The 21,854-nt window shown below is 43.9% G+C and overlaps 2 protein-coding genes across 3 annotated transcripts in view; both read left to right on the forward strand.

Moving 5' to 3' along the window:
- Positions 1-21,854, forward strand: part of LOC142904391 (uncharacterized) — a 329,108-nt gene that overhangs the window by 81,879 nt on the left and 225,375 nt on the right. The window lies entirely within an intron of this gene.
- mdga1 (MAM domain containing glycosylphosphatidylinositol anchor 1) overlaps positions 19,917-21,854 on the forward strand; it is a 147,596-nt gene continuing 145,658 nt past the window's right edge. For both annotated transcript variants that reach the window (XM_076050440.1, XM_076050449.1), the window contains exons 1-2: positions 19,917-20,256; positions 21,397-21,486. In XM_076050440.1, coding sequence (XP_075906555.1) covers positions 21,420-21,486 — 67 coding nt within the window. In that variant the 5' untranslated portion in view covers positions 19,917-20,256; positions 21,397-21,419. The remainder of the gene's footprint in view (positions 20,257-21,396; positions 21,487-21,854) is intronic.

The following is a 21,854-nucleotide window of genomic DNA, read 5'->3' on the forward strand; positions in this document are numbered from 1 at the left end:
AGTCAGCACCCACTCACACAAATATGTATATATTAATTTTATAGAGGAAATCTCCCTCATGAAGGTGGTGGAGACTTTGAAAACACTACAAAGACTTCATGCAACTGTCTAAACATGTCCTTTGCTGCAAGTTTAGGATTTCTTTTTAAGTGCTCTTATTGGTATGATATTGCATGAGATCCGCCCATCAGATGCATTAGATTTTAAAAAGGCTGAAAGTATGCACAGTCGTTACCAAGTCCTTATTTAAAGGACTAATGTTATGCAAAATTAACTCGACCAATTTCTTCTCACAATAATGTGAATGTCAAGTCTGTCGTTAAACTTAATGATATGGGAAAAGTCCTTCCTTTATGTCTTTTGCTTGATCCACTTTTCAGAAAGTATGTGCTTAAACCCATTGTTCGAGAAAATTAACGCTTTGCACCAACATCTTCATCAGATATTTGTGTCTCATTCTAGGATGCTCTGCAGCTTTTACGTTGTTGTTTTTTTTAGTCCCCTTCCAATCGTGTGAGGTCCAACTAAATCAAAACCAAATGGAGACTGGAAACAAAGAGCTAAATATCCTGTTTTGTGCTAATCAACAGTTTCACATACACACTAATGTATTTGTTTGGTTAGTTTGTTTTTTTGAATACTTTTTGATATGAAACTGGGACAAAAAAAAAAACAGTCATCAGAAAATGATTTTAACATAACACAGGACCTTTAAGCCATTATAATGGAAGCAGTTTGATATCAAAAACAAGCAGACAGTGCATCACATACATCTGGAGAAAACCATAGATAAATGGCAAAAAATGTGTTTTCTTGAACTTCGGCCCTGACCTTGAAATGGAAAATGCTATTTATTTTCTGTGACTTGCACCATTTATTTCAAACGATGGACCTGCATTCTTGCTCTCCTTGGATTTTACCGAAACCTGTTATTTGTGAACTCTTGTGAGTCACCTTGAGGCTTTTCTGGCCCCCTTTTATTTGTTGTCATTTTGTGTCTGTCGGTATTATATTGTGACGGTGTGCGTGAGTTCTGTATTGGCTGGAGGAGGGCCAGGTGGTCCTTCACAAGTATTTCAGGGGTAGGCGGATGATGTAGCCGGCGTAAAATAATCTCCTTACTGCTCAACAAACAAGGACACTCTTGCTGTTCCCGCTGCATTGATTGTCTTACATTAGTCCTAAACACCATCTTTGTATCGGATTTGTTAAGTGCTGTGTCTGTCCAGTCCCTCCGTCTTTGCCTTCGGTGTCTCAGCTGCTTGTGCTTTGACACCCGAGACTCTCAGCTGGCTCTTGTGGTGAGGAAGTGCGAGCAGGAGTTCCGACGTTCCAACAGGATGTGAGATAAAACAGCGATCTCAGATTTACTGTTAATTGGTTTTGGTGCCATTAAGCATATTTCAAGGCGGTGATCATGTGAAGGTGTTGAGGGTGAAACTTGGATCCTGAGAGAAGAAGTGTAGTCGGAAAAATATAATCCATACTTTTTGATAAACTGGAGGACCTTGGAATCATGGTGTCATGCAGATGTCGGCTTTGGTGTGGACGTGCTTTCCTTTGTTCTGCAGATGTATCAATATGCATGTAGAGACCAGCGGTCTATCTTCGAGTGTACCGTGGCCAATCAGACTGTTGTTACCCAGTACAGACTGGCTACGTCCTGCAGGAAGCCCCAAATAGGCGTGCTGCTGACATTTGGTCAGGTTGAAGAGGAAATTACCAGCTATACACTGCAAGATCTAATCTTACCATAGCAATTACAGTTGGTCGAACATTTTTTTCCCCATGTAACCTTTAAGAAAAAAGAAGCTGACTGCTCAGTTTTCTCAGCGTTTCTACAGAATGGGATATGCCCAGAAAGATCAGAATTACGGATGAACTGGGGCGTACTGAGAAAAAAGAGGTGTTGAAACAATCAGCTGGTCAACATATTAAAACATTTGATTTACTTTTTTCTTCTTTAATGAGTGTTTTTTGTCTTTTCGACTGGTAAATACTTCCTATGGACCATAGCAATGTCCTTATTTTCTTTCTTTCTAGTTCGTCCTCTTGAGGCTGTTTAGACTATCAATTGCATTCAAGCTCCCTGATCAATTTGAATTGGATCAAAACTGCAGAATGTAGAGATTATTTCATATAATCTTCTAACTGGTAAACACTTATTTTTTGCTCTATTTGTGGTCACAACTCAATTTCAATGCAAACATTCATCTGTCAATCGTACCATTGAATCAAATCTCACAAATTAGCTAAAACTGTGTATCCTTAAAGTTATAATTAATGCGGTCAAGCTTTTATAATGCATTTTAATGTTAGGCATCGACCATCAACACTTAATAAGGGATTCCAGCCCATTAAATCAGAACTGATGAAACACTTGATCCAGTAATAATAAGTGTCATGAGCATCAGTTGGTTCTGCAACCATGGCCAATGAGGAATGTGGGCATGACTTTCCCCTCTTTTGCCTCCAGCCCACTGAGGTTGTTTTGAACACAGTGGACTTGTTTTGCTGCCGGTCTCGTTGGGTCTGGTGACAACAGTCAAGCCGCGTGTTGATTCCAACTATACGCCGTCCGCTCTCTCAGCCTTGAGACTGCGTGGCAGAAATTGAGAGTGAACCCATGAGAGCTTGTACGAGCTGCAACAGACACCCCAATCTGTGCTGTCTGTGCTGATGAAACATAAAAACACTTGTTTTTAGCTGATTTAAAGCTAATTAGAAGTTGTTCAGCTGTTTCATATCCTTGCCAAAAGCAAGCATGATACTTATACTGCATATCTATTCCAGCCAAGTCATTAACATATATGTTTTATTCTCCTGTATTCGAGGTATTTTGAAAAACTGTCCAAGTGTTGCAGGAAATGTGCCCAATTTTCTTGAATACTTGCTCAGTTTCTGGGAAAATACAACATGAAACTTCAGAACCTGTCTTGCAAGTGAAGATTATACTAAATATTTTACATTGCTTATATAATAATGATGACATTGGTCTCAGTCTCAGTCTTGGAGACGGTCAGAAATGAGCATTTCTCCATGTGTTATAACAGTACAAGAGTTGACACAAACTGTTACGAGAAAAATGTTCATACGTTTGAGTGCAGTCGAGTGGCTTCCTGAAAATTGTCAACATTTTTACACAGATGTTAGTTCTATTGCTGAAATTATCAGGCCACAAGAGTGAGTGACCACAACCTGCTGAAAGGTGTTTCTGACCCCCGAACTAACTCACATCATTTTTGAGAGATGTGATTATTCGCGGTTTTAAATAACTTGTCAATTGGATGTAATTGCTTTTGCCAAATTGGTCGTGAGAGTTCAAGGACAAAGCTTATTAGAACAATATCAAGAGAACGTTATAAACCAGGGAGTAGGGGGCGGCGTCTGCAAGGAAAAGTCAAGTTCGTCTGTCAGGAAACCATGACAACACCATCCCTCAGAGCCCTCCCAACTCCATCCCAAATTCCATTACCCGAGTAGTGATAAAAAATTCCCAGTGACATCCGGCACCATCACATTTGCAAAATGCACCGAGCGCAGACATAATTTCTGTGCGGCAGTGCTGTACAGTGTCTAATTGCTAATTGTTGTAATATCACATTACGGGCAGCCTTTTATAGAGGGGTGTGATGATATGTGTGTTTGTGCGAGGAGGGAAGTGAGTCGAGTATAGGAAGTGGAAAAATAAATGTGCTTATGCAGAGTGATCCATGATATTGAACGAGCCAGTCCAGGTTAGGTTTCAGGTTGAATTTCTCAGTGTGTCTGTGTGTGCAGGAGTAACACATTTATTTATTTATTTATTTCGAAGGCAACTGCAAGCTCATGCTCAAAATGAAATCGATTTTGTGCCAACCAAAAGGTGATTTGAACCCAGCAGTGTTTATGCAGGTCACGTGAACCCTGAACACACTGAAGGGCTCAATTAGCCTTGCTGACGTTCACAAACCAGCTGTTTAATCCCCACTCGGCCTACGCCATTACTGCTTATTACATACATTGTCTTCTTATAATTATCTATCAGATGGGAAAAGGTTTTCTTGCACCAAAATGTGGATTAAAGAAATGTCTTCTTCTTTAGCAGATGGTGGGTAGCTACCATTAACTGAAGAGACAAGTGTTATCTTCATCATCGGTAAAGCCTGGCTCCTTAGTTTAGTGGAAATTGGCTGACGGAATGACAGCGAGAGAATGAAGAGAGGGAAGTGGATGGATGGAAGCGCATTGGCTTTTTTGATTTTTAAATGCAGTTGAATTGTGAATATATGGACATAGAAAATCCAATTAATAGAATTTCACGTCTCATATCCAATAACCTTAAATTTTCTGTGTTCACAAGTCCTGAAAGTTCAGTTATTATAATTCCAAGTGGCTCAGGGCTGAATCCACCTGCCCAGAGGTAAGGCACAAAATCCAATGTATATATATTCACTGTTAAGAAATGTTGAGATTCTCCACAGTGATGTTGAACCGACTGGTGAGAGGCAGCCCAGCGTATCGTCGGCACGGAGGTCGTTTCACCAGGATCCTGAATTGAGCAGACAGCTTTGTTAGAGTTGGTACTCGAACCCGGTCACTCTGCCTTTGATCTGCTGCCAAACATCAGGCCAAAATGTCCAGGACATTTAACTCGAAAAACAAACTAACTGAGAAATACTCCGTTTCCCGCAGCTGTGTCTTCCATCAGCCACCCTCTATTCCCCCGCAGCACAACTGAGCACTTAAAATTTTTGCGGATATTTGAGATTCACCCACAGAGTCCAAATACACACCGGCGTTGCCACTGAGTTTTCCACTCTTTCGCTGAGAGCCCCCAGGTGAACCCTGAGAAAACCGTGTATGACGTTATCAGCGAACGCCATCTCCTTTTAGAGCCGCGGCTGGCTGAACTAATCCAGTATCTGTTGAAAATTCCCCTTTCAAGGATAATTACTGCCGGCTGAGCTTTATTAGGAGATGACCTATGTTAGGGTCGTCTGCTCTTGTGTTGTTTTCCTGCTTCTGACTTTATTTGGTTGCAGTCCTCATTCAGGCAATGTAATTCAATGTCGTGCGTACGTGGACATTTTGAACCCAATTGTTTTTGTTGTTGTTTTTCTTTAACAATTCTGCTAAAGTCGAACTTTCAAAAAAACTTGTGCAGTGCCCTTCATGAGCTATGAGTGGACGATGAAATGACATGCAATGGCTTTGCATTAGTTTCGTCATTTTAGCCTCCAAGGCTAAATCTCGTGAGAGTTTGACATGGCGAGGCAAGTCATATTAAGTCATTGGTATCGCTATAGTCTGAAAGACAGACGCACGCACACACACACATCGTAACACATTGACACACAAATAGAGAAAAGTTCACTCCATAACAATTGTTTTTTCAATATGGCAGACATTTTTATTCGCGGCATCATTTCACGATGCTCTGTGAAGTATTTAGCTAGCATGGACAGACTCACTACGTCTAACTGTGCTTACAAAGGCACATTTGGGTGAGACACTTTTTTTGGAAAGGAAGAAAGCAGGACCCAGGTTACCTTGGAAACTAAATGAGTTGCCAACTATGGAAAATAGGAGTGCTTACCTGCTGATAAAACTCCGTTCTCCATCACTTCCTGATAAACAGTGCATACCGCACACACAGACACAGACACAGACACACACACAGCTTGAGCGTCTCAGTGCACAGAGCTGCTGCAGAGACGACAAATTAACAAGACACAATGTGTCGTGCTGTCCTTGACTCATGACTGCTCATCATACACAGCCACTACACACAGTGACCACGATACACAGGATGACGTTTTGTCGGTGTGGTCACAACTGTTTACGTGCAGTGTGAGGTGAGACATACATTGTTGGCATCACTCCTGAGTCACTGTTTTGACAAAGTCAGACGCCATGTGTCCCACAGTTGTAAGGAGAGCTTGTTGGCTGCATGCCATATGGTCCTCTTAGAGCACTGCATGACTCCATCATCAACATTTAACGCACCACATCAACATTCATTGCTGCTTTGGAGGTATGATTACATAAGCAAGGCTGTTGCAAAACAATATGGTAAAAGCTTAACGTCAATATTGATTGCATTTTGTCATGCACGGATACAGACGTAGACAATGACACAAACGTTAATCACGCAAACGTTAGCCATTTAAGTGCAGTGTGATGGTTACCTTGTAAGGCAAGATAAATTAACATAAGTAGGTATCGTCTTGGCATGAAAAAAAAAAACATGTACAGGATTCCAGGCACATACACAATATATAACTTGGATTACAGATGAAATTACATGTGATTTCCCTTGGGTTTTCTGTAAGCAAGGAGTGAATGATATTTTTGTGACTTCCTTGTTGCCAATGCTAATCATCGTTTTACTGTTTTATATCAGCCCTTGCAGTAATTGCAAGAAAGTGTAGCTTTAGCTGAAATGCAACTGGCAGTCTGTGCTATCTGGGGTTCTACAGATAGCACATCAGCATTTACAGATATCCACTTTGAGAGCTCTCCTGAAATTCAGGGTTTTAATGATTTACTGACGTTAGCGTACTATCTAGCGTGAACCTAGTTATGGCAGCACATTTTAATTAAGCATTAATGATGCGGGGAGCATTTGGTTTATGTGAGATGAATTGTGATCTTCAATAAAGGACATTACTCAATGCTAGATATGTGGCCAGATTCTTGGCAATTTTAACTATGCATAAGTCAGTGTCACGCTGTCCTCACTCCTGGTTGGTGCAAAATGAACACGTTAGCCTGTTGAGATTACACGACACGATAAGCATGCTGCATTAACAATTTTCAGCACAGCTTTCTGTCCATAATATAGATTATTTGATAACACAAAGTAAAACAGCAATAAAGTTTCTTAAGGTGAGGGTCTTGGAGATGGATTTTCTTGGGGGGGAGTTACAACAAGCGGTGCAAAAAGATTAGTATTGCAAGAAAATATTGTATGAAATACTTGATCCTGTTCTGTCAACAAGACTATTTCATACTCATGTTTTGTTTCCGAAGCATTTGCTGCGGTGCTAATTTGGAATAGAGCCAGATGACAAGGTGGAGAAAATTAGCTCTGTTTTGACATTAGGGTATTATCGTCCCCAATTGCATTTGGCAGAATCTATTTAAAAGTAGCTGCTTTTATTCTCTTTCTTTCTGTAAGTTCTGAACATGAATAAAAGATAAACCCTTTAGTCAATTAATAAAGACTGCAGATCTTGCTGGAGATTTGCTATGCTGTACTGTATTGTCGAAAAGGAAGATGATGAGGACCAAGACAAATGGAGGGGAAGAAATAAGGAAACATTTAGAGAAGGATGGAGGAATAAAGAAAGTCAAGAAATTGAAGTACGGAAGAACTGAAGGAAAAGAGGGCATGTGAGACTAGGTTTGGTTAAAGGTACAGATATGTTTTTGTTTTTTTTTTTTTTTTTTTTTTCAATTTTTAGAATAAGACCCTTTATAGGTTGAACTTTGTAGGTTTATTGTTTGTTTTCCGTTATTAACCTTACAATGCTGTTGGACTCACTCTCATGTCTGAAATCTTGAACGTTCATCATGCCCAACTCAGTTATTGAGAAGCCAGACAGGGTCCATTGGGTAGTGTGGGAAGTAGCATACGACTCCTGCAAGCTGCCCTTAGAAAGCGCGGCGGGGGAGGAAGGGGAAGGGGAAGAGGAAGAGGAGGAATATAGAGAAGCTGCTGCTAACATAGTCCCAGCTAACAAGATTAGTGTGGATGCTGCGCTAGCAACAGCTTAATCAGAACAGGGAAACTCTTCATCATGAAAAGAAGAACAAAGCCCTGTAGAGCATTTGGCTCCTGCTTTGGCAGGAGTTTTGCAAAACAACAGGGGCACATTGCAGTTCTCAAGAAAGCTGACCCAAGTCTAAAATTGCCACTTGCACAAATGGGACGCCTGGAGTTGCCGCTAACTGCCTGATTTTTTTTTTTTTACCACTTAAATGTGAGATGGGAAAGATTCATCTAACCACATCCCATAGTTCTTTTTTGAAGACGCTCCCCCTTTTATTTTCCGTGGGCCCTTTACTAGGTGGATATGTGAAATAAGTCATATTTAGGCTGCCCTCTTTATGGCCTCGTGTTTTTGCTGGCAAGTACATTCAAATACGCACCGTCCGTTTTATCTGACGCACCTGCTCACCTGAACTTTTCAAACGGACATCTGATCAACCAGTCACCTTACGGCAGTTCAATGCATTCCGGATAGATCTATCTATCTATCTATCTATCTATCTATCATCTTCCCACCAACTTGTCAGCTAAATGTTTTTCCACATAGTTGCCTACCTTCCAATGCGAACATATCTCTCACTTTAGATGACTTGCATCTCCTCTTTAATCTGGTTGTTTCTGGCCAAAGAGAAACAAGCGACTGTGCTTGGCTGAAAGTAGCTCTACACGTGATGTGGCGTTCACCTGCGCTCCGTTATTCAGAAGAGAATAGCTCCTGGGTCCGGAGGCTCAGCTCGTCCCGCATCATTCACAGGCCGGGGAGCGAGCGAGAGAGACTATTAAAGGAGACAACAACTCATTGAAAGCAACAGCAGCTCCCACTGGATTTATCTCCCCGTCTCTCCGCTCCTAATTAGAGAGAGACAGAGAGAGAGAGAGAGAGAGAGAAAGAGAGAGAGAGAGAGGGAGAGGGAGAGAGAGAGGGAGAGAGAGATGTCACACTGTGAGTGCTATTGGAAATTGAGACACTCTGTCAATTCTCATCACTCTCCCACAGCTGATCAAGGCCTGCATGGGAAGGTCTCATCTGAAGCGTGCTTATTTACTCCATCACTCAATTAACAAACCCGAGCGAACGACTCCTCGCCGGTTTCAGATGTGCTCTGACGTGTTCGTATGCTCTCAGTCCTTCTGGCTGCTTATCCTTTTTTTTTTTTATTTAGGAGTAATTGTCCATTCTGCCCCCTCCCCCGTTTTCCAAATAACTACTTTAGCAACAGTTGATCGACATTTTTTTGTTGACAGTGTCGGGAGGCTGATTGCGTGGTCGAAACAAACTGTTTTGTTTTGATCACAGAAAGGGAAAAAAAAAACCTCCAACAGCACAAGATCACCAGAGTGCATAATACATCACACCGCGGAAAACAATTTATCACTGTGCAAACGGTTTGACGTGAAATACAATGAAACGCCGCTTTTCTCTGATGAGACTGAGAGAAGGTGACTGATTTAATACTGAGGAAGACGCCATGAAATAATCTGGCACTGGCAAAGTGGGTCGATTCTGCTGCGCCTTTACTCTCTCCTCACCTTCCCCTGCCGAAAGCGTCGCCTCACCCGGTAAGACACCTCTGCGTTTCAGCAGTTCAGGTGAGGGTGGGGCTAACCAGGCTGTGTGTTTTATATACGCGTGCGCGCTTTGTGTTGGTGGCCGCAGAGCCAGCCGCAGAGCCAGACACACCGTGCGTGACGTTGAATGAGGTCAAAGTAGTGTGCTGAGTTCTCTCTGTCGCATCTTTGGAACAAAACGACAAACAACAACAAATCCTCATTAAAACAATAGTTCAAGCTGCCAGGGTTGAGTAGAAACATCTGGTGCTGCGCCTTGACAGGTCTCTGCCTGAGGGGTGAAGAGTGTTTGGGCTGCGTGTTGTGTTCTCTCCACTTTCTAATTCGCAGCCGACGTAAATGCACGTATTGGCGCGTTCTGCCGCTTCGGCGGTAGTCAAATGCTTCCGCAAGATTAAAGGCACCAGGTGGGCAATGAGCGAATGGCACAGAAATGCAAAAGGTTCAGATTTAAATGTTTTAACACTAACATAAAAATGAGAAAATCTCACCACCTCCTACAAGAGTTGAAACTGTACCATGACTGATTTTGGATGTTTTCTATGGACAGACCAAAGCTCCTTCACTATTATCAGAAACAACAGAGAAGCAACCACCAAATTGTCCCAACTGCCACGTATTGTCTTGAAGGCTACCATTTGCTTGTCAAACATCACTTGTTGCTGAGAGACACAGAGAAGGAGCTCCTGTTGTTGATCTTGTAGAAGCCCTGATGTCCATCCCACACAACCATCACGGCAGGGCGACGAGTTTCTCGACAGTTTAAACGTTCGGACGAGTGAAAGTTCTGCGTTTGCAGCAGTTTGTTGCTAAGATATGTGGGAACTGCGGAACTATCTCAGCGCAGTTCCTGACCGCCAGGTGAACTTCTCTGGAACACAGGTCATGTTTTTAAGAAGTGTTCACCGTGGCTCAGTCTTCTACAAAGACTGAGCTGTCTTATCTCGGTGCGCACCTGGAAAGTCTTAACATTTTATCTCTCTCTGCTTGTCGCTATAGTTAGAAGTGCGAGAAATAAAACAGGACAGTGAAGTTATTCCACAGTCGGCATCCTGTACACAGCACATTCAAATTGTGGCAAAGGAAATGTCGTCTGAGTTCAGAAAGTAGAATCGTTCTTTCTCACCGACTGACTAACTGGGGAAGCTCACAATTAGTGACACATTTCACACAGCCAAAGTAGCTAAATTTTAAATCGGATCGTGTCGATGGCGAACAAAATTGTGGAAAATCCCTGAAATCCTCTCGCCCACCTCTGCATTAAGGGATGAGAAGGAAAGCGCAGAGAATCCAGGCGGACGGCTCTCATCCTCTGTCTAGTCGAGCTTCTGAACTCTGGGAGTCACTGCAGAGTCCCTCTGGCCAAGAACGCTTTTGAAAAATCGCCATTGTTCAGGAGGGTGACATACCGAAATCTTATCTCCTACTCGACTTCAACAAAAAGGCATTTTACTTTGTGCAGAACTAGCAGTACTGAGAAATCTCCAGTAGGAAGCGACGTCATGTGCTGCTTAAATTATTGTCCACAAACCGCCGGTGGTCCCTGTTTTTTTGGTCAGTGGTGGTCAGTCTTCCTTAAACCCGAGGTGGCTAAGCAAGCGCCTGCACGGGTTTGTTTTGGTGCACATGCAGCGCAAAACTACAACATCTTGCCATCAAAATTTTATGGGCTTACTTTAACTCAACAAAGCCATGAACCGCCAAATATATACTTGGGCTGCTCTTTGTTTGAACTTGGCTGTCTGCCTGTTGTTTTCAAGAAATGCTGTGTCTTTATTAGGCTTTCTTTGTATTTTAGTTGTGTGTCGGCAAGTTCTTCCGCCCAGTGGACACTAGCAATTCTGTTCTGTTTGACTCTGGCAGGGAGGATGTGTGAGTCCCCTGCCTTGTATAAGGAACGGGACTGCTAAATTGTCTGTTCAGTCACTGGGGATAAACTAGATATTTAGGATCAGTAAATAACCATCAGGCCGACTGCTCAGGAACTAATTCGCCTAAAGATTCAGTGTGCAGTCAGAGAAGAGGTGGCAGATGGAGCCAGAACATGACAAGTATGTAATTGCCTCTGTTGAGGAGTAAGCAGTGCAATTAGGATGTGCACATATATAAATATCATTTTTGCTACTTAAAAGCACATTTTTCAGTAAACAACACAACATCAAACGCGGCAATTAGAAAAAAGATCTGTGGAGTGCCTGGAAAACAGTTGAAAAGAAAGCTTCTTCGTCTTTTCCCGCTTTACATCTTAGCAGGATCCAAACAGGTCACAGTCCGAAGATTAAACATCTTCAACTTCATATTTCAGTGTCAATGGAAACAGATCTACTGTTTATATTATAGTCAAGAAAGGCTCTGCTTAATAAGGTATCCATGCCTAGAAGATTGTCCGACAACAGTGGCAGCTCTTCCACAGGCTAGCTGGGAGATAACCTGCCTCTCTGTCAGGTAATTGACTATTGTAAGGATGCCATTGACTGGACTACCATCAATAGGTGCATGTCTCTCCCTCTCACTCTCCCTTACACACACACACACACACACACACACACACACACACACACACACACACACACACACACAGCGAGGGGGGCAGCCACATATCCTAGAGCTGGGAATGTGGAGACCTCGACAGGTGCTTTGTGGTAAATCATTATTTATTAATGCTCCACTCTGAGTCTCACATGGTATTTGATGCAGAAGCACTGATGTCACTGTGGGGGCATGATTCACTTTTCAAGGTATGATTTGGCAAGTTGAGATAACTTGTGGTTTAACTGAGAGGTTGTGAAACATTTTTTTTCCGTGCACTATCTCCCCATTATCAAGCGTATCACACAATCTGCAGGCAGCCTGGTTTAGTAGGATTTGCAATAATAGTGTCTTGCACTGTGACTTTACAAACTGTAAATAAAGTAGGAAAGGATTCCTTGCACATGTCCACTTGTCTCCACTCAGCTAAAACACTGATGGATATATATATATATATATATATATATATATATATGTATATATATATATATATATATATACATATATATATATATATATGTGTATGTATATGTCTCCAGCACTTTTGTTTGTGTGTGCTATCCGCGATGATAGTAAATCAGGCCCTATGAGTCTGTGTGTAAAATGAGTTGGTTTTCATGCTGTCTACTGTATCTGTCTCTTCTAAAAACATGTTTCTAATTCGTAACCATTGTGCACACATTTCCCAACACTCACTTTAATTTTTCAAAACTCATGAGCAGCCCAGCCCAGCAACAATCAATGCAGACTAAACTTTGAACTGCCATGGCCAGGCGTATTCTCAGTTGCATGGAGTGAAATGCCGGTTCATTTCTTGACAGGTACAGGGGGTGAACGCCTCTGGACCCCAAAACGATGGACAAAATGGACAATGTGACAGAGCCATTCGCAACAAGTGGAGCGCTTAAACTTGTGCTGTTGAAGCGCTGAAAGACAACTGGAACTCTCCGTGGTTCTTGGTCTGTTGAGAAAAGCAGAGAAAACACCTTTGGCAGGCACGATACAGAGAGATTACTTGGCAAACATTTTATGCAATAAAAGTCAATGCAGCGAGCGATTCTCTATTAATATTTAAACATTACCGTGTAGTTTCACACTTTGATCAAAACTACTGCTGCTGATCAAACAGCAGAGAGCTACAATTTCTCTTAGAAGAAAAATAACCTGTGATGTTAGTCTGTTTTTCATTTTTAAATTGGGGGTACTGACATGACTTTGTTCACCATCATATTAAATTAGCCTAACCCATGAAGAACCGTGCTTGGGCCATTACTAACTACGATGGACAACAATGTGTCTATGCCTGGTCTACCGCTGCATGAGCAAATCTCTCAACAGACGACTCTTTACATGTTTGCATATATAATTCTATTAGTTAAAAACCAAAACCAAAAGATTCAGTGTCTGTTCTTTGTCGATTTCCATAACAGAGGTGTGAAAAGGGAGCAAGTATGGCAGAATCAAGACAGAACCCAGGCCACTGCATTCAACAGTGTATCATGTGACCATTTTGGACCAATCATGTGTCTAATGCGTACATCAAAATCACTCTGAATATGAGCCCAATATAAAAGCAGTATCCTCTTACATGGTGACACAAAGCAAGAAATTCAAGCCTGTTATTGCAGCAAAGAATCCAGCCAGGGGTGCGTCTTTTTATAGAACAGCCGGACCAACGACATGACGTGGGAGGCGAGGAGGGGAGGAGGAAAAATCAAGACAAAGAAATTACCCCCTGAATAGCACCAAATACAGGCCCCAGATATGAATAATATATTTGATCCTCCCAGTTGTGAGTTTGGTGCAAATTGAGCTGGCAAATTACCTTCTCCTAATAGAAACTCAAATTTGGAAAGAGTCAAGGAGAGAGTAAGGAGAAGGGAGGAAGAGAAACACACACACATACTCTCTCTCTCTCTCACACACACATACACACACACACACACACACACACACACACACGTACACAGAGGCAGTAAAGCTGAGCTTATACCACTATTGCAGTAATCATAGTGTTTGCCTGTGGCCAAACGCACACAGAGTGCGAGGAGAGGAGCGGGCGCAGCGCATAAGCAGCGCGCAGGGGATAATAGCGGCCAGAGTTATTCGACAGATGCTTGCAGTCTGTGTTTGTCTGTCAATTCCTTAGCCTTGTTACACACTGAGAGAGGGTTTGGGGGTGTCGGAGGGCAGCGAACGAGGCAACGAGATTTAAACAAATAATACTGCATTACACGCATTAAAGTGTGACAGTAATTACTTACAGCGCTCAAAGTGAGGCTTTGAGACAGCCAGACACCAGCGCCGCTCCCCTCTCGGCCTCAAGTCGAGTTTCCTCCACCCCCACCCTCACCTCCACCTCCCGCCCCCCTCTCACCTCGTCCCTCTGCCTCTCTTGCCTTATCAGGTCTGTGGGGCGTGCCTGGGTAATGAGGATCAGTGTTGTTTTAAACATGAAATGATGCAGGGGGGAGGAGGAGGAGGATCAATAGGCACCATTACCTCTCCTCTCTAATGATGTGCCCTTCCTCCTTCCCATCCCTCTGTGAGCAACTGCACCCTCTTGTCTCAGCCCATTTCTAGCCGCTATCCAATATCAGATGGGGAGGAGGTTATGAATTATCGAATCCCAAGGGCAATGTGCCTCGCCGCCAATTACCCAGTGAAAAATGACCCTTTCATGGATGCGGGTTTGCGTGCGCTTGTGTGTGCGCGCTTGTGTGTGTGTGTGTGTGTGTGTGTGTGTGTATGTGTGTGTGTGCAGTGTGGAGAAGTTGACAGGGACCGGCTGGTGACACATACACCCCTTCCCTTCCGATTGGCATCAAAAAGCGCAAACACGTGCAGGCTTTGGAACTTTTAGTTTTGCGCCGGCTGTTGTGCTCGGGTGCGGCCAGAGAAACCAACCAACCCATCAGCCCGAGATAAATAAGAAGCATGAAGCACGGGCGGCTGGGACTCAGCCTGTCTGCAGTCTCGCTGTCCCTGTCAAGAAAACACGGCAGACCAAACATTCAAATGGCTCTCTCCCTCCCTCTCTCTCTCTCTTCCTTCCTGCCTCCCTCGCTCCCTCTCTCCTTCTCACCTTTTTATAAGCTGCTCCTGACAGATGGCTACCGGTTTGACAGTCGTGGGAATTGAGGAGTTTGTGAGGAAGAACACTGTCGTCATTCCACTCATGTTTACATCAAACAAATATAAAGAAGTGACAAGTTTGCCTGGACACAAATTCTGCTTGTTATCTTAAAAAGCCCAAGAAACAGGCCACCAGACACCTCAAGAACCTTATGCTAATATCATATACGCATGCCTTTATTGCCTTTGCTAATGTGAGGGCAACAAGGAGAATCAATAAATGATTTGCCGGTAAATAAACATGCAGTTATTCCTTAAGGTTGTCAGAGAACGATTACATTTTTTTTCACTTTAGGTGTATCTTTAATGGCCATCATTTTAAGACAGTGGCAGAGGTAATACACCTAATATGCAATTATGAGTGCAGTGATGTTGGAGCCTGGCTCCCCCCCGAAAAACTACGCCTTTTAACTTTTTGGAGGGTCAAGTACAAGCCACTGCGTTCCTTCCTCTATCCCGTGGCTTGTTCGTCGACTGTATTATCTCTAAAAAACGTGTCAGTGTATCCCGACCTGCCCTGATGATTGGCTGCCACAGGTCGCTTTACAACCTGTCTGCCACGCAGGTTATGAGATAAGCCAAAAACACAAAGCATTTCCGCGTCCAATGGATTCTGCCTATTGCACTGGATGGTTGGTATTATAGCCATTTCTATTTCATAGTTCTGATCCTTTATAAACTTGAGCTGATTTTTAGCCCTAACGAGATGGGCATGAAGCGTGATTGACAGCTTATCCCCTCTGAGAAGCTCATATCTGTGGCGTTTGCCAGTGAGTGGGATTCGTGAGCACTGGATCAATAGCAGTTGGCCGGAATGTTTGTATTTCAGTGGCCTTTGTGAGGTCCAATTTGGATGATAACCAAATACATTAGGAACTGCTCTGACCGTCTGATGCAAATTCTCCCACCGGCCAATTAAGGAAGCTCAAAATGCTCTGAGACATCTACTGCTGCCTATTTAATAAATAAAAAAACCCTCCTCCTTTAAGATGGTGAACTGTGCCGCTGTTGAATCTTGTCCAGTGAGTCGGACTCCTGCAAGCCCGTTGCATCATCCACTTTCCGTCCTTGTCTTGGTATTGACGTGCTGAGTTGTGTGGATGAGATGCTTGTTATCTCATTGCTGTAGCAGAGTTCTGTTGCCCTTTTTTTTGCCCACTGTCCGCACGCACACACACACACACACACACACACACACACACACACACACACACACACACACAAAACTATTACCATGCTCAAGTGTATGTTTCAGGTGTGTTTAGTTAGTTGGCTGTGTGGAAATGCTTGGCATTTTAAGCTCTGATTGAATTACACTGATACAAACACAAATCACAAAACGTGGTACTAGATAAAAAACAACAACATTAAACTAACCCCTCTGATTGCTTCCCTGATTAGTTGCAGAATAAGTACATTAATATTTCATGCTGCACTGCAGGGAAGAGAGTTTTTTTTTTCTTCCTTTTTTTTTAACCACAGCTAAACCCTGCCCATGATCAAAACAAAAGTTGACTCGTTCCGCCATAGTTTGGTCCTTTAAAAATAGGATGCGAGGCAGAAATTTAAAAATGATAGTGATTAAAACGAAAGTTGAAAGAAAAAACGGTTACACCCAATAGGGATAACGCTAAATGCTCCTTTTGATCGGAACTTTTCTAGAAGGCTTATGTGCAGCACAACCCAACTTCTAGATGAGGTGGTGTAATCCTCAAAGCTTAAGTTATGCGCTACAACGATGCGTGTCATTCTAAAGTCTGTAATGCGTGAGGGAATGACGTTAATCTCGCAGGAAGTGCGCAGCTTCATCCAAGGAGCCAAAGTTGAAAAGTACTTTTGTGCGAGTGCTGTAGGTAAATTTGCAAACTTGGAGCGTGTTGTGATGCTTTTGTTGCCGTCTGTGCCGTGTTCACTTTTTTGCTGGATCCCTTCGTGCGCTGCAGTTAATGACTCTTTTAAAACCCTTCCGCAACACTCCGGGAAAAGGGGAACATGGTCTCGGCAAGAGTTGTGAGCGTGTGTGTGTGTGTGTGTGTGTGTGTGTGTGTGTGTGTGTGTGTGTGGCTGCCACCCAAGGTTGTTCCTACAACATGTTGTCTTTTGAGATTCATCGCCTTAAGCAGCAATGATGTGCTCCCAGCAAGACATGCCAACACTGCTGGCTGCCGTTCAGGATGAGAGGCAGGAAGGAAGCGACAGAAGCGAAGAGGCAGATTTTTGAGGCAGATCCCACGATTTTTGTTTATGCTGAACAAAAAAAAAACGTTGGACTGGGATGACTAAGTAATTGCTGAGGGTCTTGATTCGCTTTAGGAATGTTTGCAAGTCAGAGTTGCCCAGAGATATATGAGACGCACAGATGACGTGCACGGCAACCTTCATTGATGTTGTTCCTCCAAAGAATTTGGGAGAAGGGAGGTGTTTAACACCTGGCAGGGTGAGAAAACACAACTATTTTTAATAGGGACTTTGGGCACATTAATGCACCATTTTCTTGTTTGGTGCCAGGATCAACAAGAGCCACTTTCTCAGAGGTAAACGCCTTTTAAAGCAGAGTTTAATTTTAATTTTCCACCATATAGAATGCTTTTGTGCCACGCTGCTGTTGTAATGCAATAGATGGATAAAATGAACACATTTTAAATAATATTTTAAAAAAAATGAAGTTTGTGGTGCGAGATCTGTGTCAACAACATTTCATGTACTGAGAATAAACCAGAGAGAACAGTGATTAAATAAAAACCCTTAAAAGGATTTTTGTATTTTGATTCCAGTCCCAGGAAAGTCAGAGAGGAAAATCAGCTCAACAGCTGAACTGATATTTATTCCTCCAGCGGTAGCAGCACCTATGGCACAGAGCGGCGGCGTAATAAACTGTCTTCACGCAGCCCCATAACAAGCTGTGAAATGAAACGTGAAATGAATCAGTTGCTGATCAGATCAAACAGAAATCAACTCGATGATTATAATTAATGTGGAATATTACTCGTAAAATCGGCCAGCTATTAGCCCATGATGCACGCAGGTTGTTTTTTCTTTCTCTCAATTCTTCGAGTTTAATACAAATAAGGGAATATAAGACAAAATGATCATAAGCCATCAGTGTTCGGCCCTGTATTAATGTAGTTATATTTCTGGCAGGGCATTTGAAGACAAATTGCTTTTTATTAAATGAGACTTCCGTCTCAGATCTCGGATCACCCTGAGAGTTCAAAATCATCCCACCCACTCATTCATTCAGACTCCACAGACAGTCTTAGTCAGTCATCAAGGTTAAAATATGGATTTACTTCATCTAAACGCAGAATTACTCAGCCAGGCATGCGGCCAAATAAAGTGCCCTCAAAAAAACAACAACCCCCCCCCCCCCCCCCCCAACACACACACACACACAACACAAACCGTTATAATGATAGACGTGTCACGGTTTTATTTTTGTTACTTTGCCGTCTTTGCTCACATGTTTATTCACAGGATCACAATTGTCTCAGTCTGGTGGAGCCACTCGAAGCCCTTTCAGCGTTTCAAGTGCATCAAGTCTTTCTTTGTTTACTCTCTGCTTCTCCTTCTACTCCCACTGTAATTAGACAACGGGCACATTCCAATTCATCCTTGCGCTAATCATATTATAATCAACGTTTTATTTGTAGATGGAAAATAAAAGTATTGGAATTAAACAGGCGCTCCTGTGAGACTGGGTGGGCTCTGTAGGGTGCAACACAGACACTAACGGAGCTTTGTTAACAAAGGAAAGGAAAAAAAGAAAACAAAAGGCAGGCACACACACACACACACACACACACACACACACACACACACACACACACACACACACACACACACACGAGCGCTCCTCACTTTGATGGGCGCCAGCATCTGAAGTGTGCCCTCTTGTGGCCACGCTTGGAAGTTAAAAGTCCGCGCGAACCCAGTGATGCTTCCTAGTGGGTGAGAGACAAAGAGGACCAGTCCGTCCGTCCGTCCGTCCGTCCGTCTGTGTGTCTGTGTGTGCGAAAGAGACTGTAAGGGGAACCTCAACAGTTTTTTTTTTTCATTCCATCATAAATAATTGGCCCCCAGACAGGAACTGGACCCCCCCCAACCCCCACTCCCTTCCCTCCCCGACACACACACACACACACACACACACACACACACACACACACACACACACACACACACACACACGGCTTCCTCTCTCTGCACCATAATATTCGTGCTGAAACTTTGGCGGTGGCTTTTGGTTCTGATTGGCGCGCGGACGACCGGTGCCATCAAGACTGGACAACTTCCCCATGAACACAAACCCGCCGCTGCCCCTCTGCTTTGTTTTATTTTATAATTATTGTTTTATCCATATGAGATACAAGCTCACGTCCCACCCAGAAACCTGCTCGGGGGGGAATCTCAGAGCGGGGGCGGGAGACACGGGAGGATGAGGAGGATGCGGGGCTTTGCTCGTTGCTTCCTCCGCTCTGTGCGCGCCTCTGTCCTCCCTCTCCTCTCCTCTCCTCCCATCCCCTCCCCTCCCCCCGCTCCATCCATCCTCTCTCTCCATCCCTCCCCTCCTCCCTCTCCCCGCACAGACAGGGGCGGTCGTTCTCAGTCCGCGCACACACGCTCCACTTGGCCAGCATCACTTGGAGCCCACAGACAGACACAGAGCTGATTGAACGCGCTGCTCTAGTGGAAGGAGCTTCACTGGACTGTTGAGGAGCGGAGAGAGGAACAGTTGACAAAGCCGCTCTAACCACACCTCCCACACCAGAGACCTTTCAGACACAGCGACCTGTGCCGGAGTTTCTTCTTCTTTTTCATTTTTTATTTAACCGACTTGAGTTTTTTTTTTTTAATTATTATTTTTTTATTTACTTAAGGGAGTGGAGGTTCCCCTTTTTGAAAAAACAAACAACCAAAAAAAAAAAAAAAAAAAAAAAAAAAACCAAAAAAAAAAACATTCCGGTGAATGTGCCGTGCGTAAAAAAAAAAGAAAAAGAAAAAAAGTTTACCACTTCGAGGGGATAGCGTGAGGTTCTCGCGGGAAACTCTCCACGCGCCTCACCTCGGGGATTTGTGTCAAGCACGCGCCGGACGCTCGGGCTGAAGAGGGATATATACAACTTTTTGTTTTCTTCACAATCCGAGGAGGGACGCGGCGGACTGTCTCTCCGCGCGGAGGGCGGAGGGATCCTCTTCGCGAGAGCCGGCAGGAGCGCGCCCTGCTCGGGGTAGCAGGCTGACCCGCAGGACGGCGGCGCGGAGACAAGGTAGTGGCAGCGGCGGAGCTGGATTCCCGGCACTGGAGATTGTTTCTCACATTTTTGGTCCAACTTCCTCTGTGTTTCGTCCTCCTTTGGCTACTATTTAGAAGACAGAAAAAAAAAAAAAACGACCCGTGCGCACAAAATGCTAACGGCGCGCGTGTTACTACCCAACCACCTCTCTTGGCTTTAATTACTGGTACTTAACTGAGAACCCGGTGCCGTTTAAAATTTAATGTCTTTCCCCGAGCAGGCGAACGTGGGCCCTAATTGTTTGTGACATGTCGGGGTAAGCAGCCCGGTGTTGCTCGCCGATTACGCACAAAGCGTCGCGTCATGAAAGTTTGACGACGGAGCGCTTGTTCTTGTCGCGAAGGCGCGTCGATGCGCCCGTCCGGGGGGCAGATGTGAGGGGGACCACCACGCACCCCCACCCCCAACACCTCCCTGCGTTCGGTCAGAGGAGTCACCGAGGTTTAATTAAAGCCTGACTCCAGCTGTTTCCCTGCGGATAAAAACACTAACACACGCACACACAAAATCTTATGAACCTTTATTGAACCAGGAAATAGTTCTCAGAGCTTTTGTCCCATTTTGGTTGGTTGGGGTCGTGATTACGTGTGCGTGTGAGAGAGAGAGAGATGTATACACACACACAGACACACGTATGTGTGTCTCTCTGTGTGTGTGTATACATCTCTCTTTTGCTCCACAGTATACACAGTATAATCCCCAATTCCCATTCTTACTACACACCTGTGAAACTCCTCTTCTCACAATCCAATCTGGCTTCAATCCTGTGACACACACACACACACACACACACACACACACACACACACACACACACACACACACACACACACACACACACACACACACACTGTAACTGACTGAAACTTTCAGAAACAGCGCCGCTTATTGTACAACAAGACCTCTCGGTAGAAATAAATGGTGCAGGCTTATCGCTCAGCGGCTGTGTGACTCTGTTTTCAGGGGCGAAGAGGCTGAATGTAAGACAAACAGTCGATGGTGTCGCCTCCGTCGCCCTCCTGACACTCACTCGACCGTCTCCGCCCGTTTGTCACGTAAGTTGGCGGCGTCGTTACCCCTGTTTACACCCCTTCTCTCTTTTTCCTCTCCCAGGTTATGAGGGTGCAGAGCTGAACATGGAGCTTTACTGGATTTTGTTATTTTCTAGCGTCTGCCCTCTCGCCTGGGGCCAAGGAGTTTATGGTAAGGAGCCCACTATTTACAAGTGTTTTCCTGTTATTACATCTATGTGTTCTTTCATTAGTGCGGGCTGACTGAGCACCACTGTGAACAGCGATGTTAATTTGTTCAATTATTAGCCCGTAACCTTAATTAAGGGCTTCTCTCTGCCACATATTGTCTGCGTTTCAGCGCCGCACACTAATAAGAGGCAGAATAATAACCGGCGTTTCACCCGCTGGGAGAGAAAGCCTTGGGGAGAGCGTCGGCAAATTAACTTGAGAGGGAGATATTAACTTTGCAGAAGTGGCAGGAGGCACCTGGGAAGCATCCAGCCCGGGAACCCCACCTGCTGTAAAGCCGGTCTCGTTTCATTTTAAGGCCGATGTAAA

This window comes from Nelusetta ayraudi, unplaced genomic scaffold, assembly GCF_046127955.1.
Source record: "Nelusetta ayraudi isolate G7.1 ecotype Tasmania unplaced genomic scaffold, CSIRO-AGI_Nayr_v1 ptg000005l, whole genome shotgun sequence".
Taxonomy (NCBI): domain Eukaryota; kingdom Metazoa; phylum Chordata; class Actinopteri; order Tetraodontiformes; family Monacanthidae; genus Nelusetta; species Nelusetta ayraudi.